Raw genomic sequence first — 19,968 nt, 5'->3', positions numbered from 1 at the left:
CACATACTTTAGCCACGCCCCCTCCCATAACTTATTGCCTGTTTGTTTCAGGCACTTGTGAGAGTCATTATTGGACTGAGCAGAGTGTATTTTTCCTTTGTGATGGGTCGCCTCACCCCCTATACCTTAGCCACGCCCCTTTAATTAACTCAATAAACCTTTACACGTGGATGCGTGCACGTACCTACGCGGCAGTAGCTGGTTGCAGCATTCAAATGAAGGTTGTTCGACTATTCAGTACAGCTCTGATTCTGTGTGGTTTCTTCAACATGTAGCCTACAGGAAACCTCTATATGGCATATATGAAACCCAGCCATGTTGTTTCCCATGAACTTGTATTATTAAAATGTCATCTACAGGCTGAACACATAAAGACAAACCTTGGTGCTAAGAGTTGCATGTAATTAGCACAATGAGGTAATAAACTGCCAAATGGCTGCTTCTGGTTAAAGAGTCGATGTTTGTGACATCCAGAAATCCTGAAGCCCTGATCACTGGTAACATGTGCTGAAGAAGATTTTATGAGCCGTGATGTGTAGTCCCCCTCCCCAAAACCTACAGGATAAAGACATGTAACTGTATGTTAGTTAGCTTAACTGCCATCTAGCTAACATTAGCAACCTGATACGTTTAAGCTTGTAAATTATTTATAGTTGTTTGTTGCTGGTTAACCAACATGAATATCTTAGCTATGATTGATCAAAGGAGATTTTTGGCTTATTTTGTTTTTACTATCAGGTTTTTTTCTATTTATGTTACTGTAGCAACATAATATTTCGTCTTATTCTCATTAAATATGGTGTTGTTTACGGCTGTGGCTATTTATTATTTTCACTGTCCATTAATCTGTTGATTATTAATCGATTAATTACTCCTGTCACAATATGAAAAATAGGTCTAAACATGTGAAACACACGTAAGTCTTCCCCGTAACAATTATGTTTATTATCAATTAATCTGTAGATCATTTCCTCCACTAATCAATTAGCTGTTTGCTCCATAAAATATCAGAAAATGGTGAAAAATACAGATCAAAGTTCAAGATGACGTCCTCAAATACCTTGATTTGTTGACGACTCAAAGATATTCAGTTTACTGTCATAGAGGGGTAAAGAAACTAGAAAATAATCACATTTAAGAAGCTGAAATCAGAGAATTTTTAGGTTTTTTCCCCTTAAAAGTGACTCAAACCGATTATCAACATAGTAACACTCAAATTAGATCAATTAATAATCAATTATAAATATGCTAATAAGGTCATGACAGTGGGGCTATAAATGTTCTTTTATATTTTAAGTTCATTAACATTAAAATTAACTTCTGAGAAGTTTGTGAAGGATTCCAACCAGTTTCTTGTGTATTTTACTTTATAATTAGCTAATTATGCTAATTACACAAATGGCTTACCATGCTACTTTTAGCAACCAAGTTGAATTTCATGCATTAGGTCTGCAGATGACATTTCAATCATAAAAGTTCATGGGAAACACAGTGACTGGGTCCCAAAAGTGTCCAGTAGACTATAAAGGATCAGGTGTGTGTCTCTTGGCTTGATAAAGTGAGAAACCTCACGTATGAGAGATTGTGTGATCACGTAGGTAAGATCAGCAGCATTTTACAATAAACAGTACAATCACATTGCAGTTGTAAGTGCACATCTGTTCGTTTTGGTTCGTAGGATCAAGTGTCCAACCTCGGTCAAACAGTGCAAATTATTCATCGTGTTTGTTTTAACTTTTATGGCGTAGCAGATGGCAGGGCTTCCAGGTCGGGGCAAGTGTCACTCAACCACAGAAAAACAAACTCTGCAACATCTGGTGCACCAAGCAAGCTGCCGCAAACATTACAGAATAATTTGTGACCCAGGGTGACACACAGTGTGAGCAGGTTCAGAGGCTGGTGATGTACTCTGCCCCGTTGGTCGAGGCCTTGTCTTTGTCTCCCTCCGTGGGCACGCTGCTGTACTGACAGCCGGGAGCGACGTCCACGGCGGGTCTCGCCGGGTCAGGCAGCGCGGAGGGCGGACCCTGCTTTGACAACTTCCTGTCCTTTTTATCCAGCCAGCAAAAAGACACCATGAGGAACACGGCAGACGAGGCAACGACGGCACTGCAGGCAAAGAAGACGTGGAAGTACTGGCCCGTCCTGTCCACCAGGATGCCTACAACAACGACAAAAACATCAATATTACTTTCATTTTTGTATTTACTTGTTTGTGTTTGTGTCTGATGAATACTCAGAATCTAAACTGAGAACAAATATATTTAGAGGACTAGACTGCAGCATGTCAGGAAGCTCAGAGTGGAGTTGTATCAGGTACTTATTGATAATCAGTGTATTAGCTACAGCCAGAGGAGGGGATTCACACACCCATAAAAAAATAAAGTGTCACACATGTTTCTTCTGCAGCTTACAGTTTCCCACAGAAAACTCAAGCCACTCATGTGCGTTCTTCATTTTTCAGTTGTGTGTGATCACACTAAAGAGCAAACCATGCATGACGTGTAACATGATCCTGTTGTGGTTCGTATCTGTGGTTAGTATCTGTGGTTACATCACTGCTCGACTAAAAAAGCACGTGGGAAACGTACCTGTCATCTGAGACAGGGAGCCTCTGGCCTTTTTTAAAACCCTGCTGCAACTAAACACCACTCCTCCAGAAAGAGGCACTGACTGGCAGTGGTGGAATAAAACTACGTACATTTACTCAAGTACTCGACTTAGTTTATACTTTATACTTATAATAATTAATGGTTGTCATAGATATAATACATAAACCTAGATAGGGCATTGCTACTCAGCCTTGAAATGTAAAGTCTATGGGCCGAGCAGGAATTTGAAATTAGGGGCAAGGAAGCAAAAAGGACTCGCTAACTGGATTTCTGTGCAGCTAATGTTAGTGAATGGTCCATGTAGCTAACATTGACTGTTGAATTGTGTGGCAAAGATCAGTGACTGGTCTGTACAGCTAACATTAACAGTTGGTCTGTGTAGCTAACATTAGTGGTTGGTCTGTGTAGCTAACGTTAGCAGTTGGTCTGTGTATCTAAAATTAGCGGTTAGTCTTTGTACCTAACATTAGTGGTTGGTCTGTGTAGCAAATATTAGCTGTTAGTCTGCGTGTCTAACATTAGCTGCTATTATGCTGAAATTTCCACCTAGTGAAGCATTTTTTTAATTGGAGGTCATGATAATGAACTGACTATAAGATTAGCTTTAGTTTCAGTGGTGTACAGTGTAAAGTGTGTGTACACTCAGAATATTGTCTGTCAATTTAATTTGTACTTTGAAAAAAGTCCAGAAGACTGACTTCAAGCACATTTTGCTGGTTAAACCTACATACTTTTACTTAAGTAAGATGTTGATTGCAGTACTTGTATGGTATTAGTACTTTAAGTAAAGGATCTGAATACTTCTTGCACCACTGCAGACTTGTTTCTTTTGTTCTGTGTGGCGGCCAAATTGACAGAGAACATGATGTTATTTACAGCAGCAGCCTCAAGCCTCAGGAGAGTGAACCTTCTATTTCTGTAGCTCTGTCATTCATATAACACACAAGCAGAGACGTGTGCACCACAGCACACAGCACACAGACACCAGTGCAGGGCACTTTGCAGGGCAAGAAACCTCCTAATGCTCCATTAGTCTTTATATTGTTAATGTTTCTCAGAGGCAGAGCTGCTCTGGATGTTTCATTTCATCGCCTCTCAGAGCACACGGTAAATACCACTTACATGCATTTGGCAGAGGTGATCACAATCTAGAGGACACAGCTCTGACACGCACACCTCTGCACCCGACAGACGATTAAAGACTCAAGTTTTTATTCATTAACTTGAGCTGCTCTACTACTCAAAGCCACTTTTTAAGCATGTAGTGTGTTCACATTGGGAAAAAAGACTCATTAAGTCCACTCATAAAGCAGAAATCTAGAGAATTCAAGTGCTGCTGGGACCAAGTACGTATAAAAGAGTAACGGGAGTAAAACAGTTAATTTTTTGCTGCTCTGTCTTTCTTAACAAAACATTTGCTAGATAGCTAAAAAGGTGACAAAACATTACAGTGTTAGCTAGCTACCTGAAGATTTGACAGAACGTTACATTGGTGTGGGAGTCCGATCTGGGCACATCATTTACAGAAGAGAAGTGGACATTTCAAAAAGATGTCAAGAGAAATTAAAACCAGGCTCACTCAATTTAAGAAGTCTACTGGACACCATCAAATTATACAAGGCCAAACAAAGGGACGGTCCTTTATGCTGAAAATGCCGGGGGGTGAGAAGACACTCTGATGCACATGTTATGACACTGCCTGAACAAGTGGACCTTTACATGTTGAAATGGAAGATTTGGGAAACCCTCATTAAGCGCTTAGATGGAAGTTTGAACAATGATGATGAAACTATAAATAACTATAAAGAGACTACTGTTAAGGGCATGTAGTGAGGGACACGGTGGTGTTTTTATTTTTCACTCAACCAACGAACCGATTCTGCCTCCAGAGCAGCTGTATAAAGCTGATCATATCTAAAACTTTAACCTGCCTGAATCCCGTAAAATCATGTTGAGACAAATTCTGTGTAGATTTCTGGATGTAATGTGATGTAATGTGACTTGTGTCCTACATTCTCACTATATCTGTTCTCCCCATCTGTGTGTGTTTACCTGCCAGTGGAGGCCCAATGAGCAGCGTGATGCTCTCCATGATAGCGAGCAGCCCCAGGGCTGAGGGGAAGCGGCTCATCTCCACTATGTCCATGAGGACGGTGAACATCAGGGAGCCCACCACGCTCATGGACAGCCCGTAGACGGCCACGTAGATCATCAGTACATTAAAGCTGGGCCCGATGCAGCAGATGCTGTTGCTGAGCCCGTTGACCAGCAGGGCCGAGGCAAAGACGTAAATGTGTCGCCCTTTGAACCAGGGCATGTTGAAGATGATGCCGAAGGGCGGCCGCACCACGATGTTGACGATGCCCAGGATGGAGAGCAGTGCGGCGGCGCGGCCCTGCTCCATATTGTTGGCTGTGGCGTAGGGAACCAGATACACCAGGGGCACCACAAACCCCAGCATCATCCAGGTGATGCCTATAGCGTACACACAGTAACGAGAGTTGTTGCAAAACTGATCAAAGGCCATGTGTTTGCTCATGGAAGCCAACAGGAAGCTCCCTATCGTCCTCACCCACCCCTTTCCCTCCTTCTGTATGTGTTCCTCCTCTGGCGGCAGGGGTCCGTGGTTCATCAGCGGCTGGCCTCGGCGCTTGGCGGGCTGGAGGGGCCTCATCACCGCTCCGCACACGCAACAGTTGAGCAGGACGGCCCCCAGAACGAGGAAACTGCCCCTCCAGCCCAGCTCCGTGTGGAGGTAGTTACCCAGGACGGGCAGAGTGCACAGACCCAGGGCCGTGCCCGTGGATGACATGGCGTTTGCAAACGCACGCCGACGCACAAAGTAGTGCCCAAGGATGGTCACAGCTGGCTGGAAGCTGAAGCAGAAACCAAGACCTGCAACGATGAAAGAAGTCAAGACAACATCATGGATAATATTGTCTTTATTGATTTAAAAACGTACATATAAATATATAGATATATACAAGTGATTGCATGGCTTTGTTAAATACTTGATTCTGATTGGTCGATTACAGCATTCTAAGGTTTGTTATTTCTGTATAATTGACTGTTGTTATGAGGGAATGTTCATGTTGTGAAATGGATCCCTCGATAAAAAAAAGTTTGGGAAGCAGCGGTTTAAACCACTCCTGAGAATAATATCTGGTACTTCCATCTTCTTAAGCCACTGGCATCTGATGTTTCTACTGTTTGAGTTGTCATCAAGTGTCAGCTCAGCAGGATAAACGTGTTAAATGTTTGCTGACCTGTAATAACCCCAGCTGTGATGTAGAGCTGGCTGATGGACTGGGTAAATGAACTGGCAGCCATTCCAAGCCCACTCAGGACTCCGCCCAACATGACCGTCGCCCGGCAACCAAGTCTCTCCACCAGCACGCTACAAAAGGGACCTGTGGATCAAATGTAATGCTCTTAGTTTAATGCATACCGGAGCAGAAACGGTCAAAGGCTTACACGGCAGAGGCGTGGTCATTCTCTTAATCCTGCAGAGGGTTTCACATAACATGCTGTAATCTGTACCAGCTGAATGAAAAGTACTGAAATCAGTGGGGTATATTGGTTAAAGGTCACAGACAGGGGTGGTAAATTCAACACACAGTGGAGGTGCCTTTGTTGTTAGGCAACATGGCTGCAAGGTACTGATGGAGATAATTCCTGGACCTAACCGAGCCTACGTAAACCAAACACTCAGGCAACAGAGTGCTTTAAGTGTTTAAAGACTAAAGTTTGCAATTTTTCATTTAAAGGGACAGTTCAGACTATTTTAATTGAGGCTGTTTGAGGTATTCATCTATAGTCAGTGTATGAACTACACTAAATGGTGGTTGAGACATCACCAGTTTGGAGAAGCAGCAGGAGTACCAACACAGAAGCTAAGCTAAAAAAAATGTCAGTTTAAGTGTATGCTATATTTAGAATATTTTCATCACTTTACCTTGCTGTCAGACAGCCTTTTCCAACGGGAACCTAACGCTGAAAAAGACAAACATTATTCTCTACAAAGCAACCAGACTCCATTGGGAAAATTACCAATTTTAGCTCGGAGAACATAGGAGTTGCCAGGCTATCGCTTCTCGATCAGTAAGTTTATCTGTGTTATAGTTTAACTTCAGTGAATCCGAACAAACTTTAAAACCAAAATTTGGTTTTCCTTTCAACATAGACGGGCCTGGGACAGAACATATCTAAGTACAGGAAACAGGAAAGGAGACATTTTCCTGCTCAACTTGCTCAAATGTTATTGGAGCACACAGTGACTTCAGATGGGTCAATTCTGCATCTACTTGTTTTAGGTCATGTCTATTTATATATTTAACAAGTATAGAGCACATTAATGAACATCAGTGTGTAATACATGATGCATATATGCCAGAGTTAGCAAGAATGCTTATTTGCGTCTGTAGTCCCAAGGCAGGTAACAGAAAAAGAAATCAAAACAAATGACCAGTATAATACAAAACATTAAAAAACATCACATTAAATTGTTGCAGTTTAGATAATCAAATATAACAGACATCCCAAAGGATCTACATTGTTGAAATAGTCCATACACATAAGAAATCATAAATATGTGTATTGATACCAATCACAGACATGTTGACCCATCCCTGCCGCCCAGGCCTGTAATCTACTTTAAAGTCAACTGACATTACAGTCTCAGAGTTTTTTCTTCAAGCCACAAAATACCCAGGGAACTTTGGCTGATGTTGAAGCGGATCAAACTTTATGCAGCTTAATGAAGATAAACCTGAGATTCTGGCCACATTTCTGTCAGCTCAGGAAAAATTTATGAGATCAAAGCATTCCTGCCTCCAAAAACCACGAGAACTGTGTGCAATTATCACATCACACCACACTGTTGAAGCTCTTTATTCTCCTGAACTGGTCAAACTGTCTACATACCTCTACTTTGTTCTGCAGCTTAAAGGATAAAATATTTCAAACAAAAGACCTGGCGAGCTGAACTCAAATGTCTTTTGGGTGTGATGGGTGCAGACCCAAAAACCATAAACTAGCAAATTAAGACGTCAGCACTCCCAAATAAGTATGTAACGTTTTAAATGTTGCACAGCAGCATGAAAGCACAAAACTTAGCCAATCTGTGGAGCATTATTTAGTCAGTAACTACACTCAACCTTTAAAAAAAAGCCTGCTGCAGCCTCTGAAACGAAGTAATGTCAGCAGGAGACAAGGGCGTCCTGGATCATTGGTTCTCAAACTGTTTATACCGCGTACCACCTCAGAAAATACTGAGCTCTCCAAGTACCACTTTACTGTTGTGTGCCATTTGGTGGTAGCAGATGATGTGGACACTTCACTGACACTTCTTAAGTTCACTGTCGCCCACTTTACTTTCAACATATTAATATTCTATACTCATAATATTCTCCGCCTGATCTGCACTTCTCATCATAATATTTCCTGTTTGGAGAAACGATTGCAGTGTTTTTTGCAGCATTTATTTTCAGTCTCTTCATTTTACCTCTGCTTATTATCTTATCATCACAATCGACCCTTCGCTAAGCCCCGCCCTCCTTAGTTACTGTTGCTAAGCCTGCCAAGCTTTCCATTTCCATTCTCAGATTTAACCTCAAACTGGGAGCAACTGTTGAAACACGAGGTCTTTGATTCTTTAGAAAAGTAAACAAAAGCAGATTCTTATTTCTAGCTGATGACGGTGGATTTTGTCGACTAAAATAATGACTCACAGGCAGATTTTCATTAATGTGTAGCTGGCCAGCAGGATTAAACTAGAATGAATAAATAAGATGGAAAAAAACACTGAGATAATAATAAAAAAATTAAAGATAAAAACAACAACAAGTATACAGAATTAATAAAATGAAGGAAAATACATCATTTTAAAAGAAGTGCAGCAGTGCAGGAGTGTGAAACGAAATGCAAAGCAGAGTTTCAGGCCTGAATCAAGAAAGTCATAACTAGTTCAGGGCTGAAGTGAAGAGAAAGGTTTTTAGCTTACTTTTGAAAATGTTTACAAGCTGGCTTCTCTGATATCTATAGTTATAGGTATATGGAGAAAAAATAAATCAGAATAAACGGACAATAGATGACAGTAAAATTATAAAATATGATCATTTTAGAAGTTTACTTGACTAAAAGTTGTTTCATATGCCTGCAAATAAAAAAGTACAACTTTGAGGGGCTGAAATTACTTTTTTTAAACTTAAAACACTCAGTAATACCCAAACCAATTAATCAAGTATCAAAATAGCAGTAGATTGATTTAATAGTCAACAACTAATCGATTTATCATTGCAGCTCTACCTTCCACGATATCAGTTAACATCTTAAAAATCCTGTTTCTAATCCCTCTAATGCAGAAAGTCTCCTGGACGATGTGAGACACAGACACATTCCTTCCAGTTAGTGTTTTCAAAGTGTTGGATATCCTGTGAAACTATCCTCACCCCTCCAAAGCTCCTCTCCGTGTTTGACCAGCTTTAAGACGACACTAACAGACTTCTCACAGGCACAAGGTGAAAAAAAAATCTACATCCTGCTACCAAAATAAATAACAGGTGTGATTAGTCACTGTATAACTGATTAGTAGCCAGACATTCACCTTGATCCTCCGTATTAACTTTTCATGGCCGTGCACAGCCAACACTACTTCCCTGTTTCATGCAGGTTACATAATGTGAGAAAGGAAGTTGACATTTCTGAGTGGAGAGATAGTCCCTCTGCGCACAACACTGAGGTCACCCAGAGGCTTCATGGGTGGATAAAGTATTCTTTGTACAGTGATCAGCAGACTCGAAAATTTATGTATATAACACTCGCAGCTCAACAATGAGGATTGTCTGCTTGCCTGGGGCAAGTAAAATGCCATGTCGGGCTACTAAATCCAACAGCTCTATTAGCCGACCAGCTAGGCAGTAAAGAAAGAATTAAACTAAGCAAACCTCATTTAATCTACAATTGGGGTCAGGCACTGTTTACGCACAGGAACTACTTGAAAAGTTTTAGGACCAGTCTCGGAAAAACCCCAGCGACACCCAACCCTAACTTTATTGTCTGTTTTAACTCTAAATGGGTCAAAGATTTACAAAATGAACATCAAGCTGTATAGAAGAAGACTTGAGACTAAGCGACTGAGACCATTAACTCGTGAAGAAACAAAACAGCAAAGTCTCCCCCTGTTTTGCTTCACTTTTCAAACCCAGAAGCTCCACCTACTATCGTTATATGTTCATACCAGACCAGGTAAGGCTGCAGCATTAAAGCCTCTGAGTGTATTGACTTAAACAGGTGTGTTTTATTGCTTATGAGTTCAGTTTTTTCTCTGTGAAGTAATGAATGGGGCATTTCATCTTTCAGTTACACAGTTACAAGTTTGTATCATCATTTTATTTCTGTGTAACCCTGAATTCTTGTGTGCCGCAAATATTGAAGGCCCTCTGGGCTGTGGGGTGATAAGCAGGCTGCACTTTCTCATGGAGTAATCTTTTTAAAATCAACACCAACACAGCAAGAAACCCTAAAACACACCAAGACACCAAGATCAGATTTCACAATTCCTCCGTACAACAACAGCAGGTAGATACCCTGAGTTTGTTACCCTGAGGCTCGGGGGCAAATAAAGTAATGATATGGTTGAATTATTTCAGCTAAAATATACAATGTACCATTCTTTGATTCAGAAGTGGGAAGTAACTAAATACAAATACTTATATCACTGTACATGAGTTGGATTTTCAGGTATCTGTACTTTACTTGAGTATTTAATTTTCTGACAAGTTTTTACTTTTACTCCCTACATTTTAACTAAAATATCTGTCCTCACTACTCCTTACATTTTCAAAACAGGCTCATTACTACTATTACTACTAGTGTCAGTCCCAGTTTTCTCTTTTGTCCCTTGTTTTTGTTTTGGACTATTGTCTAATCTTGTTTGAGTTATATATGCACTTATCTTCACTTGTTATGTAATTGTTTCTTTGCACAATAAAAAAAAAGTACGCAAAAGACACAACAAGACGATAACGACGTAAAAGTCGTAAAAAGATGAAAATGACATAAAAGACAGAACAAGACAAAAACCATGCAAAAGACGCAAATAACTTGATAACAAAGTAAAAGACATAAGACAAAAACAACACAGAAGATGGAACAGGACGAAAACTATGTTTAAGGAGATGAAAATGTCAGAAAAGACAAAACAAGGAGAAAACAACAAACAAGACATAACAAGATGAAAATGACATAAACTGTGATAAGACGAAAACAACGTAAAAGAGGCAACAGGACGAAAATAACGGAAAAAACACAACAAGAAAAGTGAAAACGATGTAAAGTTGTAACAAGAAGTAGCAAGGTGAAAACTACATCAAAGACGTAACAAGACAAAAATTACATCAAAGACGTAACAAGACAAAAACTACATCAAAGACGTAACAAAACAAAAACTACATCAAAGACACAAGGGGAAAACAATGTAATAGACATTAAGACAAAAAGAGACAAAAAAGTGGAGAAAAAGTTTGGTTCAGTTAGCTTTGCAAAGACAGCCAGTAGAAATGACTTTTATACTTATTTACAGAGTATCTGTACCTCTTTACTTGAGGTAAAGAGTGTGTGAACTTTTTCCACCTGTGGTTTAATTACACAACAAAATGAGTAAAGAAATGAAGGTTATTATTATTATTTATTACAGGCCAGTTGACTTCCTGGTTTGCCTACTTTACCTCCTGCATGAAGCACTGACGTCATGATGGAGGGCACCCAGGAGGTTTCACTGTTGGTGGCGTGGAACTCATTCTGCAGGTCGGTGTAAAAGATTCCCACGCAGGAAGGGAATGCCAGGGTCAAAGCCAGGACCAAGATGGTGGCAACCAGCACCACCCAGCCCCACCCGCCGTCCGGAGCCGTGACCGCTCCCGTCACAGCCGCGGAGCGTCTGCCTTCCCCTCCCTGCCCCCCCTCCTCGGACTCACAGTCGTCTCTGGCCTCTGGCGTTTTCTCCCGCTCCATACCGTTGGTCTGCTCACAAACCACGGAGGCCTGCGAGCGGAGGCGGCCATCGCTTGTCCCTCGGATTCCATTTCTCTGAGTCATTTTCTTCCAGGCAGTTTTGGCAAGGCTTCTGTGTTAGCTCTGCAGGGTGTGCAATTACCTTTGAGGCCCATGTCACTGTGAGTGCTGCGACCTTTGAGGATACCTGCAGCGACAAAGCAAACAATCCATCAGGTTGTGTAGAGCAGCTAAAGTGGCTCTTATGTGTGGTAACATCCGTCTATCGGTCAGTCTACCACTTTGATCCACACTGACATATCTGCAAAACTATAAACACCTTCTCTGTTGGTAAAGATTATTTGAGCTGCAACAATTAATTGATAATTCAATTAATTTGAAAATATTTTGATAATCAGTTTGTCCATTTTGAGTCATTTTTTGATAAAAATATCCAAATGCCCTGATTCCAATTTCTTAAATGTGAACATTTTATGGTTTCTTCACTCGATGTGGATGTCAACTTCATTTATATAGGACATTTAAAAGCAAAAAAGTGTGTGACTTTTTTTGTGGGAGGGGCTTATCTAACAGAGGGCAGAGAAATTCCCTAAACACAGTCACCTACACTAGTTAGCAAGTATTGTTGGCTTGTTTCTTGACAATGGCAGAGAAAAAAAGAGTTTTTCTGATGCTCTGTTTTACAGATGTCCTTTTTATACTTGATTATTTTTTAGCAAATGCAAGGCAACAAAACACTAATCCAAGTTTAGTGATGTAAACTGAAATTAAAGTTAAATCAATGTGGAAATGATAAATAAACAAATAAAAAAGATTTTTGAGCGCTGTCGGGTGACAATATATTGCATTGTTTGCTAGCTCGCTTGCTAAAGAGTTGACAAAATGTTGCATTGTCTGCTAGCTAGCTAAAAAAAAACAAAAAAACAAAAAACAAAAAAACAACATATAGTATGCTAGCTGGTTAAACTGAATATGTTACATTGATAGATAAAGACCTAGCTAAATGTTATATTGTTTGCTATCTAGCTAAAACGTTTAACAAATAACTGTTATATTTTATGCTAGCAAGATAAAGGCCAAGCTAAATACTATACTGTCTGCTAGCTAGCTAAAAGTGAATAAAATGTTACATCATTTACTATCTAGCTAAGATATTTTAAAAATGTCAACAATGTTATATTGTTTGCTAGCTAGTTGAAAAAAATGTTATGTTGTATGCTAGCTAGCTAAAATTAAGTAAAATGTTACATTGATTGCTTTCTAGCTAAGACACTTTTAAAAAAAAAACTGTTATATTGTTTGGTGACTAGCTAACTAAGTTAGTTAGCCTAGTTGATGATTAGATGATTAGATGATTTTGCAGAGAAGCTCTCATTTCTCCTTCTTTAAGAAAAACTTAAAGAAGGAGAAATGAGAAGTTGAGTTATTAAGTTGAGTAAAAGAAAGAAAGAAAACCCACCATAAAACTCAACTGGGTTGAGTCTGTCCTTTAACTTTCTTTGAGGAGTTTGATTATTTTGCTCAGTCCATCTTGAAAAGGTAAACCTCCTTAAGTGTGAGTTTAAATTTAATACTGGATCTCATTTTAAATTAGAGTTTAAAGTTTTTGGTGCCACAAAATTAAATTTAAAACAAAAACTAAACAGAGGTTTAAAGTTAGGTGTTAATGTGATCTTTCTTAATTTTAAGCTAATCTAAGTTTAGTGGAACATAACAATAACAAGTTAAATCACAATTTAATCAGGTTTAAAACTGAATCCTTGTTGATGCAACCCAGCTTTAGATTTCTTGTCTCCTGGGCAGAATATAAGCCCTGAGTGTCTGCAGACACTCATTTCCTGTACTGCAGGTCCCTCGGGGCTATGAGACCTCAGCTTTATCAGCATTTAAAATCAGAAATTGACATCCAGGACTTCATGTCTGCAGGTCAGAGTGTGCCTGAGCTAACAAAGGAGTGGTCTGATACGGTTTAAGGAATCTGGCCAGCATGAGTCTAACATGCACTTGTGAAAACTGATGAATGAAAAGCCCTCTGTGCAAATGTTCCAGTAGAGTTTCCCCCACAAATACCCTTAATGCCATTTCCAGATGGACAACTACTGAGCAGCAGAGCAGCTTCCTCCTGAGAATATAACTCACTGGACTCATACATTCATGTGTGCAAATCTTAGACGTTAACTATGATCCTTCTATTAACTATTGTAATCAAAAGTTTGACATGTATAAAATCAGATTTTTTTTTTAGCATACTTTAAATTGGAAGGCAGCTGTCCTGAACCCTAACCCCTAAATTTCAACTCATGAAAATGACACTAAAATTAATTTTTGCAAAATCTTCCATTGTCATTTTTAAAAAGATCTTTTTGAGTTTTTTTTTTTTTTTTGAAAGTGAGGATTTTAAAAAATCATTCATTTTGCAATTTCTTTGCAAATCAAGACCTTTTGTGTGAAAAATGTTTTCTCCTACACTTTTGATCAGGTTGCTAAACAACTCAGAAATAATCCCTCCGTTTAACAACTATTTGTCCAGTGAACACTTCAGTTTTTGCCTCAAGCTGCTCGTACAACCTGCTGAACAACCACAAAATAATCCCTCCATTAAACAATTTGTCATGCTTATACGTCAGTTTTTGTCTCGTGCTGCTTGTACAACCTGCTAAAGCCTGAGCTGCGTTCTGCCTGTGGTCATAGATTTTATTACGCAGCAGCTGGTTGAGCTCAACATGCCGAGGCAACAAAAGGTAGCTGTATTCCACTACAGTTTTGACTCATTTTTTATAAAAGTCAAAATTCTCTATTTTCAGCTTCTTAAATGTGAATATTTTCTGGTTTCTTTACTCCTCTCTGACAATAATTATTCGACTACACTATTAAACATTGCCACCCTCGCTTATAGTTATTAGAAATACTAGTCGGTCAAACTATATATCGATATTTTATTCATGTACAATGCCAGTTAACCGTTGCCTCTGAGGTGTTATGCTGCCACTAGTCGGGGATACGTCCCCGTAGGAGGCTGGCAGCTAACATTAGCTCCAGGTAAACAACGTTGTTTGCCCGCAAAAAACATCAATATCACTTTAAGTATATAAGTATATATTTTCACCTCTTTACCTTCTGACAGGGAACTGCTGTTATATTAGCCAAATATAGCTCTCCGCCACCAACCAAACTCCGTAGGAAAAATTAGCAATTTTACATCGCAGAACACAGGAATTGCTGGTCGACCGCTGCCTCAATCGGTTAATTAGTTTGCGTTATTGTGCGATTTCAGTGAGTCCAAAATAACCTTTTAAAACACCGAGGTCAGACAATAACACAAACTAATTCAAAGATCGAGAACAGAGTAAGGGGCAACAACTCCTATATTCGGTGATGTAAAATTATTGATTTTTGCAATGGAGTTTGGCTTAGCGAGACAGAGAGCTATATATGGCTTATATAACGGGGGTTTCTCATCAAGCGGCTAAAATATGTTTTGCTGCTGACCTTGTCCACAACAGTACATTGCTTAGCTTCCAGTATTAAGTAGAAGAAAAACAATAACACATTACAGGTTAGAGTACGTGAATATAATAGAACTTAGGACCCTGGGAACATAGATACACCCCCTTGAATGTAATCATAACACATGACAGTCACACAAAACCATTAAAACAGCCCCAGGACATGAGGACACACATGTGTGTGGACAGGACAGGGGTGCCCACATACTTCTGTCCATACAGTGTGTGTGTGTGTGTGTGTGTGTCTGATCACTCGCAGTTCTTCCCTTCATATTCCTCTTCCTATTCTGAGTGTGTATTGGGTCACTGAGGGGGAAAAGGCCTCTCATGTCTCAGCAATCTGAGACACCATGACATCCTGTTTGTCTCTTTCACCTCCTGCACTCTCTCCTGCACTCTCTCCTGCATCCTCCTCCTCTACATTTATTAAATGCAGGCTACTTTAAAATGTATTCTGATACAGTTACTAATTACCAGTTGAAAAACGTTAGTCAGTAAGCTAAAAGTAATGTATCCTGACTACTTTCTTACTTTTGGATTACCTAAATATCAAATATGGTGAAATTGTTTGGCCTAATTTAATGTTTTATATTCACTGTAACTTAATTAATTTTTTGTTTAGCTGTTCCTTCATTATGTGTGAATGCATGTTTAGATTAATAGCGCTAATTATGAACATTTAAATGTGACAGTAATAGTATAACAGCTTAGCTAGCAAACTGGATTTCGGTGTAGCTTAAGTTAGCAGTTGCTCTGTGTATCTAATGTTAGCAATTGGTTTGTGTAGCTAACGTTAGCGGTTGCTTCGTGTAGGTAATGTTAGCAGTTGGTCTGTGTAACTCACGTTGGTGGTTGGTCTGCAAGTTAAGACTGGCGGTTGATCTGAGTAGTTAATTTTAGAGTTTAGTTTGTCTAGTTAATGTTAGTGGTCTAATGTTTTGTGTAGCTAACAATAGTGGTTGTTCTTTGTAGCTATCATTAGTGGTTGTTCTGTGTAGCTAATGTCAGTGGTTAGTCTTTGTGGCTAACATTAGCAGTTGGTCTGTGGAGCTAATGTTAGTGGTTGGTTTGTCTAGTTAATGTTAACGTTAGTGGTCTGACATCTGCAGTTGTTCTGTGTAGCTAACGTCTGTGGTTAGTCTTTGTGGCTAATGTTAGTAGCTGATCTTTGTTGCTAATGTAAACAGTTGTCCTGGGGGCTAACATTAGTGGTTGGTTTGTGTAGCTAACGTTAGTGCTTAGTCTGTGTAGTTAATATCAGTGATTGATCTTTGAAGCTAACATAGCAGTTTGTCTTTGTAGCTAATGTTAGGGGTTGGCCTGTGTAGCTAATGTTAGCATTGTAATATTAGCGGTTGTTCTGTGCAGCTAGGGTTAGCGGTTGTCTGACCTCTACATGTTTATTTGAATTAGATGTTGAGCCCATGATTTTAAAATGCATTATAAAATTGTAATCCTGCTAATAATCACCCATTTTACTAAATGTATTTGTAATCTGATAGTAACTGTAGCGTTTATTTGTATCTAAATACTGTAATCCCGTTACATGTACTCCCTCAGCCTGATTAAATGTAGGTAATTAAAGCTGTCAGGAGGGAGGGAGGCTGTCAGGAGAGAAGAGTTTCTCTCTTGGTAAATAAAAGTGATGCTGAGCAGCTGAGACTGGGACAGCCCATGGAGAGATGAGGGCGCTGCGTTATGGTCGCCTGTTTTACATGTCTGATAGTGAGATATGAACGTTGGCACCTTTATCAGGCTGTAATAGTTACTCTGTCAACATTTTTAACTGAATTAACACACTGTCTTTTTTGCCAGCTTCACCCACGTGGCAACGCGTAATTATTTCGGCTTGTTTAGCGCTGAAAAACCCACCAGAACACGGATTTTCACGCCACCATCATATTGAAGTATCGACTCTTAAAAGGACAAATTACCTATAAGCTTAACGTAATCTTTTGTTCCCAGCTGCGATATTTCACCCTGATATAGATCAATAACCTGAACATCACTGGCGCAGCACTTTCGGAGCAAAGAGGAAGCGACTGAGGCAGAAATCCCTTCAGTGAATCTGTAAATTAAAAAAAAAAATTACCTTTTTTTAAAATGTTGATTCTGTTCCTCCAGCGTCTCTCCGGCGCGGCCGCTCCTCGATGACTGCCGCCGGGGAGCAGCAGCTGCTGCTGGTCACGGAGCTCCAGGAGTGTCGCCCCGTTCTCGGTGGGAGGAGACTGATGATGGCCGCTTGCGACGGTCGGATGCGGGCCGTGTAGGCCACAGCCCCAAATGCCCAGCCCTCCTGTGAGGACACACACAGGCGGCCGAAAGGTGCTATCAGGACCGAGACCCTGCATTATGAGCCGTAATGGTGGACACAGTGTACAGCTAGTGTGCTTCTCTAGCTATTAAACTAGTCATACTACAGAAACACAGTGTTGTGCCTATGGAGACCCGTTTTCCTTAAAGCGAGGGTCTCAAATGGCGGGTTAGGAACCCCTCAGAGGGTCGTCAAAAGTTTTCATATTAATTAATATAAATTATCATAGTATTAAAAAAATATAAATAAAAAAGAAAATCAAAATGCTTCATTAAAACTGTATTAGACCTTAGCTAATTACCTGTTAAAAATGTAGTCAGTAATGTAATACAAATAACACAATATTAAAGTCATGTAAGTCGAGTACTTTGTTACTTTTGGATAACCTCAATATTAAATATGGTGAAATAGTTTAAGTGATGGACTGACCAACAAAACCGACCATATCTAAGCCATGTCGCTAGCAAAGCTAATAGCAACATAACAAGAGTCTACAGTTATGCTAGCTGCACTGTGAGGTTAGCCTTTTAGGGTCAGCGGGGCTTTGGGCTGAAATTTCAGAGTCATCAGTTGGAAATTTCAACTGGAGCGACCCCTGAAGTCAGATTTCTGACTCAGAAAGTCATCTTCAAAATCCAAGATGGCTGCCCCACTCATCAACAGCAATGAAAGCTGTGTTCTATACTGTTTATTAGCACTTCTGTCTTAATTATCCACACAGTACAGTACAAGTTTTATTTGTGGATGTATTGCGATGATGTTTGTATGTGCAAAATACTGCAAAATGCGTCGTTATCAATAGGTATTGTTCACAATTGTTAATCTCTCTTGACTTTTTTTGACTCCCCTGACTTTTTTACTTGTTTACTGGAATGCTGTCAACTTGGGTATGACATCACCCCCAGCTCTAATACGTCATGCTAACATCAACATGCAGGTACAATGTTTTCCATGTTCACCATCCTTGTTTAGCTTGTTAGCATGCTAACACTGACACAGTCAGAAGGGGCATTTTTCTGCTTTTACCTTTACTTCAACGCAGAACTTTTACTTGTAACAGTGTTTTTACAATGTGGTATCAGCACTTTTACTGAAGTAAAAGTAAAGGAAAGGATCTGAATACTTCCATCACTTCTGCTGGTTTTATTTGCCCTGGTTTAAACATACCTTGTGTTGCTGTCGATTTAATCAAATTCAGCCTTCACTGCGCTGTAAGCTATGGAAATACATGCAAATAAGTAATAATCAAATTAAATAATTGTCCATCACTCTATATTTATATAAATATGCAAAATAAATTAACTTCTATATCTCCTCAAGTCTTCAGTTAAATGTGACCAAAGTCAACACAGATATTGGTAAAACGGTTTAGTATCTTGACGTAATTTGACATGTATGCACAACATTTTCTTTTTGATCAGTTTGTTGAAATGTCACCAAAATATCTGACAAAACACCTGAAACCAACAGAATGATGCATGATTTTCGTCAGAATTGTTGACTTTTTAAGTTTAAATAGATAGAAATGCTCCAGTTTTTGCACATCTTATTACAACTTGTAATGAGGTGTGTAGAAACTACGTCTCCCCGGTGGTGTCATCTGTAAGTCACCTTCTCTGGGGACCCAAAGGTCGACGGTTTGAATTCCCACGTGCCCACGTCCCACGTGCCAACAATCTGACACTTTCTGCAGGACTGTGTGTTACACTTGTGTCTTATCAATATTTGTTTCTTACAAGCATCCAAATATTTGCCATCTGCTTGGACCCTGTTCATTATGTTCTCGATAGAAGAACTTCAGTGTGTTTGTTCACGATGTTTAAATTTAAATCCACAGTAAACAGAACCAAGAAAAAAAAAAAAAAAGAGTCAGTGAGCCATGTCTTAAAACACAGACACATTTTATGATTAAAAACCAGACAGGGTTTTTGTTAAAATTGTTACATGTAAAGAAACAACATTGGTAGACAAAATTCAAAAAATATAAAATAAATAAAAGTGAAACAAACAATCAGACAAAATGTTTTGTCAGCTTCCAAACATTTCTCCACAGTCTCCATTGACAATATTCACATTTGACATCAATACTGTTGATAAATGAACACAAAGTAACTGTTAATAGGTGACATTTTTCATTACATCTAAATGAGTGTACAAGTGTGCATGTTCACAAACGCATGCAGGTGTTTACAGATTAACTGGCAAAATGATCCATGGATTAAAAAAACAGAATCTTTCTTTTTCTGTGTTGACCTGCGGGTTGCGTAAATGCGATATTTAAACCGTGGTTAGGTTCTGCAGTCTGATTGGTTGGTTAATTTGCGTTGAAAGCTAGCTATTCTTTATCTACTGTTAAGTCAAATCGACATGACAAAGATAACAAACAAAGAAAACAACAAAGAAACAGAACGTGTGAGAATATGTCTAGTTGTAGACCAACTGTTCCACACAAGAAATCTACACCTACATACCACAGAGCCATGCCTTCCCTCTGCTCCCCCCACCATGCATCACATACACTTTG

The 19,968-nt window shown here is 39.5% G+C and overlaps 1 protein-coding gene across 1 annotated transcript; it reads right to left on the bottom strand.

The window, feature by feature from the left end:
* Nucleotides 1-1,220: 1,220 nt before the first annotated feature.
* slc16a5a (solute carrier family 16 member 5a) lies at nucleotides 1,221-17,367 on the bottom strand. Its single transcript, XM_084741453.1, has 5 exons — nucleotides 17,223-17,367; nucleotides 11,339-11,811; nucleotides 5,879-6,022; nucleotides 4,665-5,507; nucleotides 1,221-2,161 (listed from the first exon to the last, which is right to left on the bottom strand). Exons 2-5 carry the CDS (start codon nucleotides 11,706-11,708, stop codon nucleotides 1,890-1,892), a joined length of 1,629 nt encoding a protein of 542 aa, XP_084597579.1. The 5' UTR covers nucleotides 11,709-11,811; nucleotides 17,223-17,367; the 3' UTR covers nucleotides 1,221-1,889.
* Between the last annotated feature and the right edge of the window lie 2,601 nt (nucleotides 17,368-19,968).

Source organism: Lutjanus erythropterus, chromosome 17 (genome assembly GCF_056507025.1).
Source record: "Lutjanus erythropterus isolate fLutEry1 chromosome 17, fLutEry1.hap2, whole genome shotgun sequence".
NCBI lineage: Eukaryota > Metazoa > Chordata > Actinopteri > Lutjaniformes > Lutjanidae > Lutjanus > Lutjanus erythropterus.
The sequence above is the reverse complement of the archived record's forward strand: the minus strand, read 5'-3'. Positions and strand labels throughout refer to the sequence as shown.

What these genes read in the sequence shown, in the direction of transcription:
- slc16a5a (XM_084741453.1), bottom strand. Translation starts at nt 11,708, where the DNA reads ATGACTCAGAGAAATGGAATCCGAGGGACAAGCGATGGCCGCCTCCGC. An exon ending in GTCAGTGCTTCATGCAGGAG is followed by an intron (nt 6,023 to 11,338) that starts GTAAAGTAGGCA and finishes TTTGATCCACAG; the next exon opens with GTCCCTTTTGTAGCGTGCTG. An exon ending in CATTGGGCCTCCACTGGCAG is followed by an intron (nt 2,162 to 4,664) that starts GTAAACACACAC and finishes TCGTTGTTGTAG; the next exon opens with GCATCCTGGTGGACAGGACG.